The sequence below is a fragment of the Pygoscelis adeliae genome, unplaced genomic scaffold, assembly GCF_000699105.1.
Source record: "Pygoscelis adeliae isolate BGI_AS28 unplaced genomic scaffold, ASM69910v1 Scaffold621, whole genome shotgun sequence".
Taxonomy (NCBI): Eukaryota; Metazoa; Chordata; class Aves; order Sphenisciformes; family Spheniscidae; genus Pygoscelis; species Pygoscelis adeliae.
The window spans coordinates 742,196-751,981 of NW_008824052.1; the positions used below are offsets into that span (position 1 = coordinate 742,196).

Here is a 9,786-nt window from a genome sequence, read left to right on the forward strand (position 1 = left end):
GGGGGGGCAGCGGGGGCATTGCCATTAGTCCGCTTTCTTCAGAATGTGAAGAAGTTGCATCTTGTTTTGTTACCTAACCCAACACAGGCACAGCCCCTGAGGACTGGAAACCAAAAGGCACATGGAGTCTGTAGCTTGGCACTAAAGTCTTCAAATCATGGTTAAGCACAAAGGGCTACCAAGACATTCATGGGCTTAGAAGCTTAACTAATTCGTTTCTCAGACAGAGAAACTCTTCTCAGATCAAGCCCTCTTCTCGAAAATCAAGCTGCTTTTCTGAGCAGCAGAGGTCGCAGATCTTTGAAAGGGCAATTGTAAGAGAAGAGGTTTCTATATAGAGGAAAGAAGTGTTCCTCAACTCATTCTGAGAAAGTGACTGAACTATTTTTGTTCAAATTTTGGGGACAACGGGGGGTATATCAGCCTAAATCACCAAGCTGAGAAAGCAGCACAAAGCCTCAGACTAAGCAGCTATAGTTTGCATGCAGTATCAGTGGAGAAAAAAGGTCTCTTGAAAGAAACCAGTCAGCTTTATGTACACAAGTTACACCCACCATCTATTATACAGTAATACAGTTCAGAGATAGTTTTACTGTGCATTGAACAACAAATTCAATTGATAGGAAAATCAGCTATTAGGTAACTCAGCAGGCTTTATGCAGAAGGTTCTGCTACATAAAGATACATAATTACTGTTTTCCTTTTTACATTGTGAAATAGATATATTATTATAAATATATAGTAATATAATATATATTTATAATAATATATTAACTTTTCATGTAACAGTTCAAATTATTACAGATTTGTAACAGTTATTCTCTATACCTCTACATCCAGAAAACTTCTTGGTTGGGCTTGACACAACATATTTAACAACTGGAGAATTAACTCCTCCACATACTGTAATGCATCTTCAGTAGAGGAAAGTTTAGGATGGACTTGCACCTGAACCTATAGGAAATAGAAGAATTCAAGCTTTGAGTTTTGCTCTTCCCCATCCACATGCTTTACTTGCAAAAAAAGATGACAAAAGAATGAGCCAAACAGCTCAGAAAAATCCAACCCAAAACATAGCTCTATTAAGGCACACCAGACGAACATGAGCGAAACACCCATCTACACCTGATAGAAATACAAATCTCGAATGTTAAAGGTACTCAAATTGCTGTAAGTGACATTTAGTATCAAGAAAACAGCTACTTAATAACGGTGCTTAGCAGTGCAATTAGGAAAACTGTTTAAAAACCCTGCATATATTTATCTTTCTCCCCTCCTCTTAAACCACTGTTTGCACAAGACATTTTAAACATGGGGTTTTCTCCCTTTTACAACTCATTGTTGGTCACTCAATCTATAATAATACAGAATTTTTTTCACAGAGAGCACTACAGACACAGCAATGATTTCAGCAGTATTTAGCCTTCAAATTATTTAATCCATTCTCAATTAGCTCTCACTAAAATAGGATTGGTTTAGAAGTTTGTTTCCATACTGATTTTTCAAAAAGAAGTCAGCCTCTAGAGTACAAAAGCACTTCAAAAAAGACTACAGTTTTGTCCTGGCATTAAGTGGCAGTTCAGAGGTTTTGAAAGTTTGGTCCCCATACATTTACTTGTATGTCATAAGTGCCTGTAAATTCTCACTGGTGTAAATCCACCAAGGCACAATCCTCCTTGCTCCTCCCATTATTCTTCCAGACAGTCATTTAACTTCTGAACCAAGCCTCCAGTACAGCTCTCCTTTGCACTTCTGTAGTTCACAAAATAGGACAGTTTTAACCAGTTTAAATTTCAGCTACGCAAAGCTCAGTGCTTCAGAGCTTAAACAGACAGGCAGTTTAATCTCAGTCCTACACCAATGGCAAATATTATGCCAAAGCAAGCTGCCTGCTAACTTTCGCAACGCATCTTTCAAGCCCCAATTTCATCATTTTACCATTCCACTGCACAGAACTCAAAACACCTCCAGTTCTCTCAATCACTAACACAAGAGCTTAACCACCTTAAACCAAAACCCAACAATCTGTCTCATCCAAATACTAAACCCTATATTCAAATAATGGTGCCATAATTATTTAATTTCACACCTGAGTTTTCATCCCCGTTTGCAGTTATAGCAAGAATTAAATGTTATGAAGTTCAAACATACAACAGCCTCTAATAGAAATCCACTTGCCTGCTAAGGCACTCATTAGTTTGAAAATTTCATGTCTGGGCATAGTCCTGGTGCTCATTTAACTGCTGCTAAGATTTAAATATGCTAGATCATGCATTTAGTTTCTTGCAGATTGCAAACCCTTATGCAGCAGGTCTTAAGAAACATCTCCAGAAGTTATTGCTTTAACTTAAAAGCACTCTGGCAAAAATAGAACAGGAGAACTTCTCTCCATTTGACTAGCTAACACAACTATTTTGATTATGCCAAGAGTTTCATTTTTCCTAAGAACTTCACCATGCACAGCTACAGAGTGTGTTTGTGGAGGTACCCGAGTAACAGCATGCCCAGCAGTCCCAAGCATTATTTACAATTCAAACACTGACATCTGAAATACTGTACCCAGAAACTACCGACTTGCAGAAGTATTCTCTTAAAGATCAGAGCTGATCTGAGCTGCCTGGAAGATGCTGCCTTTAATGTTTTTGTTTTTAAAGCAGAACTGAACAAATTTGTATTACATTCTCCCTACAGTACACTCTAGCACTTTGTATTTCGAGAAGTGTTAAATTACTAAGTCAATCCGACAGTAAAAATACAGAGCATGATAAACCAGAGAGATGAAGAGCAGTTCTATTTTCTCCTTTGCTTAGAAAACAGACTGTAGGCTTAAATAGCCTCATCACAACTCTTTCGGTCTGTAACACAGAGCCTATAGGAATAAGAACAAACAAACAAAAATACCACATCAGGCCATGACCTGAAACATTACCCATAGTCAGCCAAAACAGAGTCAACAACAATAACCTACTCCTAGTTCAGGAGATAAAGTTCCAAACATTTTTCCTAAGCATTTATGTTTGGGGGGCAATTACATAACGCTTCTCAAAGACCATCATCTCCTGGCACTATCAAGCTCTACTTTAGTAGAATATCCACTTCGGCAGAGGAAAACATCATGAGGTGCCATTAGCTTGCCAGCGTAGTTTATCTGTATTAGGTAGGTAGTAAATAAGCTTCATTGCTACTTAAGTGAGATTTAGTATCATTTAGGGTTCAAAGTCATACAAGCGAAAGAAGAAAATGAGTAGACTAACAAGGAAGATTACAGGATAGGTTGGTGTACAATTATCATAGAAACGTGTAATTTTAGTATCTGCACTACTGTAGTACCTAAAGGCTCAGACCGAGAATGAAACAGTGTTATTTGAGGATACTCAAAGCAAGTCCCAAGAAGTCCATTATCTAAGACATGATGCAAGACTGGGTAAGATGCAAGATTTAGTAAGAAGACAACAAGAAATGAGAACATCTGTTAGCATACACCGTCACATGACCAGTTTCAAAAAAGAAGATCAAGTTACCAGGGGGTTTCCATCTTTCTCATAAAGTCAGCTCAGGTTTTAAATTAAAAATACTGGGCCACCCTGCCTTATCACCCTTGAAAAAAAGGAGTATGGCTTGAATCCCACCAGATCCTTCAGAGTCCTATGTTAAGAATACACATGATAAAAACAGACTAACAACTTCTGAAGTGTAGTGATGTTTAGATAAGATTCTTATCTAAACATTTAACCCCTCCCTGAAATAATGACAGAACCCATCCCTTCCCTCCTACACACACACCAAAATGTCTGTCTTATGATAAGGGAAATTACTAAAAGAGCAGCTTAAGATCTTTTCACAAAAGCTTAAATTCTTCAAAATACCCCAACAAATTCTAATGGGCAAATACAGTCTACATCAGCTACAAATCCCTGCCTCCATGGCTCCGTTTTCACTCAACCCATCTGATCACTTTTTCTGAATGTTCAATCTTTCAATCTTTTTTAACTCTCAAAAGGGAAACAACCAGGATTCTCTTTATTTGAAGATAAGCAGAACCAACATTTCTTGAACAGTTTTGCTTGTGTTCTTAAACAGAGCATGAAGAGGCAAGCAGTGTCTGCTTAAGAAAATTCGTAGCACTTCAGGAAAATCCTATGATATGTCCACTTGGCTTTTTTTTTTTGCCTTTTTTTTTTTTCCCTCTTCCCTTAAGATCAACAAAAGCAAGGAATTTCTATCAGGAATGGCAACAGCTTAACAATTAGGCAACCATAAATTTAAACTGCCAGAAAAAGTCAATGAAACCATCTAAAAAAAATGTGCTTAATGAATAATACAAAGATAAATATATCTGATCTTACTTTATAACCCTTAGCAACTTATTTTATATAAAGCTTTCTCAAACCATTCCTTTCAAACTCTACATAATAAAGTAGATTGCAAACACTCCCACAAGCCTCATGGGAAGCAGTAGGGACCTAGACCAAACCCAGAAACAAGTTTCAGTTAAAGGACTGCAGATCAAACAGCTTCAGCTTACACAGCAGCTTGGTCTCCAACTGGTCCAACACAACAACTCCTAAGCTGGTCACAAGATGACCCAAACCCGAGTCTAGACTGACACTGAGCAGCTCATTCTGCACTAGAAAGAGGTGTTTGATAACAGATAAGAAAGAAAGACTCGCACACTGAATTTAACAATCTGATTGATACTAAACCACACTTCCTTAGCAACAGTTTTCGGTTCCCTCTTCCTCACGCATCCGTGAGGAAAAGCCTAATTTATGTCAATCATAAAGCCAAAAAATTTCAACTTACAATGAAAAAAAACCTCTCCAAAGACTTCTTAAAGCAACTTCACGTGTTACACAAAAACACCAGCGTAATGCTCCCAAATCATCATTAACAATCAACGGAATCAGGCTCATGGTTCTCAGTTGTTCTGCTAAATACAGAACACATCAGAAAAATCCTACGTGTGGAAGGCTGCAGAGAGAACAATACCCAACTGAGTCCCATCAGGAGCAGCAGAAGCTCCAGCAGCTTCAGGAAAGTGCGTAACAGAAGGAAATCATTCTAAAGCTACATAACAAACTGAAATAAAACCGAAGCATCTACTGTCAGTTAGAAATAATTTTTTTCAAATCTGGGCAAGACTACCCATGTACTGGGATTCTGGCAAGTCACAGTATGAATCAAAAACCAACGCCTGCTAAAGAACAACTGCACTTCACTGCTGACTACAGCTACTGCCACGCTGCCAGTCTTCTTGGTGGTGGCTGAAGTGCTTGTAAGAAAGCGTCTAAAGGAAAAAACCCACCATATTTACCGCAGCATTTTGGTAATAAAATGGAAGAAGCTGTAATAAGATGACAGGCCAAGCTGTTCTCCAAAGCACTATCAAAGAGGGTGAAACTCTACTGATTATAAGCATTTTTCTAAACCTTCGCAGAGACAGTTTATTCAACAGATATGTCAAATAGATAGTAATGACTTGGCCACAGAGCAGGTTTTTCTGGGGGGAAGGGAAGAATTTTCTTCACTTCAGTAACTTCGAAATTCTTCACTAATGTTATAAGCCTTATTTTTACTCAACATCTCTTTTGTTAATCTCTTTCGTTAATCTTCCCTCAATGACTACAAAACTACTGGACAAGCAACTGCTTATCACTAAAACACTCCAGGAAGAAGTATTTTATCTACAGCTTGCATGGATGAGTGTTCTCATAGTGCAAGCACTCCATAAAAAGGTTTTTTTCTTCTGTTCTTGTACATTTCTGCTGTTATTTGGCAACCCTGCCTATATTTTGTTTTCTCGATCAATTAAAAAACCAGTAAATTAAACCAAACACAAGTGTCTTGGATCCACACTTCAGCAACAATTCACTGAGGGCACAAGACTCGGATTTTTGCTAAAATTCCTCTTGATGTATCAAGGCAGCAATATGACACTGCACCAGTGAGCACATGAAAACACTTACAGTAAAGACTTGAACCGTAAAAGCATCTTAACTTTATCCTCCGTAGCCATCAGAAGAACAGAGAACCCAAAGCTATCAGAAATTAAGGATGTTCTACATCTGCAGTGAAGCAGTGCCAAGATTAAGAAGTGCCATTCTGAGTAGCAAGTCGCAACTGGATTGTCATTGATTTGAAGAAGTAGGTAATTACAAGTCAGGTAGAAATATCTTTGTCAGCCACAGCTTCCTGAGCACTCTGTAGTCACTGAAGCAGCTTTTCTCATCTCTTTTGCTCCATGAAAGGTACAGAAGACTGACTATACGATACACAGACTACCTGGAAGCACGCTGTCTGGAACAGTTTCCTTAACTGAGGAAGCAAATCCCCCTCAGCTGTCAAGCCACATCAGTCCAATCATTTTGGCCACAACAAATTCTGACAGCACCCCTTGTTAATTGCTCAACTGATTCGAAACAACTTGAGGTACGCACACAGCAGCATATCTGTATGGTAAGAAAGTTCTTTTGTTTTTCTCAATCATTGAATCGCTTAAGGTATCAATCAGTAAGGATGACACGCTTTCTACTGTAAAAACCAACGTATCAGGGAAGAAGCAAGTCATAGGCATGCAGAGAAATTCTGACTGCATAAACAAGAGTTATACAAGCAAGACGAAGCCACAAGGAAAGATGTTTAGGAAAAGCTATCCAAAAGGTTATGACCAGAATAAAGTGTATAAATTCACTAGTGAAGGAACACCAATGTTGGAAGAGGGATCACTTTGCAGGTGTCCCTTCTGAGTCCATTTTCCAAGGTGTATTAAAAGCCATGTATCTCCATCTCCAGCCACCCAAGAGCTCTGGTGTTTCACGTGTCTTGAATCCTCCGTCTTCAGCCCCAGCATCTCACCTTCTGTCCATCTCTGCAACTACAATTTCAGACACCAGCTGTTATTCTTACTTCCTTTTCTTGTACCTCAGCATCACGATTACTGTCTTTCGTCAGCAACCAAGGATCTCTGCAACACTCCTCTTTTGCTGCTTCAAAATAACAGTGACCAGGCAGAGAAGCATCTCAGTATACATCATTTTCTTCCTAATTGAGTGCACTGTAGTCTATCTTGACAGCATCTGAAGGAGAATCGGAAGAAAAGGGATTACATTATGATCTGAATGGTACAAGAGCTGCTTTTTGCAAATGCAGCTGTTCAATGCAAATACAGTTCTATGGTTAAGGTTCATGTCTAATGAAATACAAGGCATGCTGTCCTAAGAATTTGTCGATGTAGGAAGAGATATATTCTTACTACATATTCTTGGTTTTGTTGCTTCATAAAAAAACCAGAATCAAAATAACTAATTGAGGAAAAAAAGCTATTTGCAATGATTCAACAATACCTATTTTTTAAGAAAGCGATTCCGAGGCTGTAGTTTGAGCTCCGCATTACAAGCCAACTCACAGTTACAAAAGTGCAATGGCATTTTAATGATTCAGTCCACGTGTGGCAGCTTTCCCCAATAGCTGCAAACACTCCATCCTGGTATATATACTTTAACAATGTTAAATTAAACGCCACTCTCCTCATCGGAGATATTAATTCAGCATAGGTCTTCCCAAACTATTAAGTCTCATTTCCAGCTATGCAGGAAATCATCACAATCCTGTTTGTGCATCTACCTGGTTTCAAGGTGGAGTTCAGAAAGCAGCTTGCTGTCACTACCTGAGAATGAGTGTCAGCATCTGGTCAGCTAATGAGGGAAATGAAGGAAAGGTTCTGCTCTAGTAAGGACGGGATGTACACAAGCTTCAGGTAATCTGACTCCTACTGAGATAGCATGCTCTGGCAATTCAGCAGACAAAACCACAAGGTTTCCCTCCAGGACAGTTCTGCCCTTTGACCTCACTGGCATATGCTGCCACATTCTCTACTTCACTAGTCCCACATGCTGGCCTCCAGGTACAGCTCAGGTCTTTGGCTAGCAGAGCAAGGGGTCAGTGCCTCAAACCCACTGGCTGCAAAGCTGCAGTATTGCACCTGTCTTGTGAACGACAGACGACTGTCAAAGCAAGTACACTGCAATGTTCATGGTTTTACCTGCCATCTGTGACAGGTTCATTACTTTATGGGGCCTTTATCAAGGGCTAAACACCCTAGCCAGCACCACTTGTGCCTATATAAGTTAGTAAAGTACCCAGTTTGGTTTCTCCATTAATGAAGAAGCCGTTAAGAAAATAATTTAATATTTTCATCTGCCATTTAGTTTTCCTGTAACTCAAGTATTTGGCAGTTCAGTAAAGCAGGTGACAATATGGACAGATTCTTCATTTCTACCTTTACAGGGACAGCAATAATAAGCAGCAGAAGACTATGCTTCTGGAGCACAGAGGGCAATAGATAAGAAACGGGTGGTGATCTAATGAAGAACTGAGATTAAAAGAGTTAACACCTGCCAGACAGTTGCAAGTTTGAATGTGAAGCCTTCGGAACTAACTCCACCTCACTCCTGCCGCCCCTCTACCCACAGTAAGAAATAAAGCACAGCAGCACAAAACCAAGACAACTATACCTCGCAGGGCCAGTTTGTCATCCTTGGTAGCTTGTCATCGTTGGCCTTCTCTGTTGACTTCAGACTCCAGAAGTCCTTTCCCCCCCAAGGAATTTATCCAACTCCTTCAGCAAGCATCTTTAATGCAGGGTGACTCCACGAATGACTTGTCCATTAGGAAGAAATCTTGCGCTTCAGATGTAGCAAGTAATTCCGAAGTCTTAGCTCATACTTGCCTTGAATCCTCACTCTACATCCTCCAGTAGTTAGCACTGAGCCTCATTCAAAATGTGACAAACCTCTGCTACGCCATGGAATAAACCATCCTCCAAAGGAATGAGCTCTCACTGGTTGAGACCTTGGGTAGCTCCAGTTTCCAAGCAGGCTTCAGTCAGATAGATGGCTGTCCAAGTGCTTACAAGCACCGCAAGAAGCAACGAGTTGTACGGTTAGTGCAGAAGTACAGTTTCAAAGAAGTGACTACTGATCAGGGATAAGGCATTAACAGTACATGCTACGGATGAGACAAGCAAGACGACTTCCAAGAACTGGATGAAACCCCACAGTGTTGGAGACCTCAAAGAGCACGCCCAGAAAAGCAAGGCAATACATTGCAAGAGGAAATTAGGACGAAATACCGAACAAGTACAACTGCAACACTTGAGACTTCCAGTCTATACTGGAGGATGCAATGGTTCAACTAGCCCTAGGAGCAAATCTTTTACGCAAAAGTTGCAGTTAATTACTGTAACTAGACAAACTCATAAAGCGTTGCTGTGTACGACTAAAAAGCATCAAGTTCTGCAATCTAAAGCCAGTTCAAGCAACGGTGTCAGAAACCTCTTGTTTCTTAAGCCTTCTACTTTCTGGGCTCTGGCTGCAGAAGTGGAAGAGGAGCCCTCACCATTTTTTGTCTCTTCCAAATAAATTCTTTCCACACCACAGGCGCAAGCTTCACCATCCCAAGGGAGCAAGACTTGCTAGCTTGTCCTAATGAAGCCTTCTCAGCCAAAAGGCATTTAAACTAAGAGAAGCTTAACTAAAAGTCATTAAGCCCGAACACTAAGTAACCAAAATTCTCTCAGCAGTTCCTCCCCAGCCGTGTCACTTCTGGGCGCTAAGGGAGCCTAGCAGAAACCCACAGCAGCACTACTTGCTTCCTTCTCGGCGAAGGGGGGCCAGGACCCGCGCATCCACTAACCAGGTTTTTATCTACGCGGCTCCGTCTGGCAGAGCATCGCCCCAGCGCGGCTCCCGAGGCCTCCGGGCCCTGCACGGGGAAGCCGGGGCCCCC

At 40.4% G+C, this 9,786-nt stretch overlaps 1 protein-coding gene across 1 annotated transcript in view; it reads right to left on the reverse strand.

The window, feature by feature from the left end:
* The window catches only part of SOS1 (son of sevenless homolog 1 (Drosophila)), a 53,668-nt gene that overhangs the window by 42,168 nt on the left and 1,714 nt on the right, over positions 1 to 9,786 (reverse strand). The window contains exons 2-3 of the mRNA XM_009333731.1: positions 6,922 to 7,019; positions 829 to 954 (exon numbers count right to left, since the gene is read on the reverse strand). Of these exons, the coding sequence (XP_009332006.1) occupies positions 829 to 954; positions 6,922 to 7,019 (224 nt within the window). The remainder of the gene's footprint in view (positions 1 to 828; positions 955 to 6,921; positions 7,020 to 9,786) is intronic.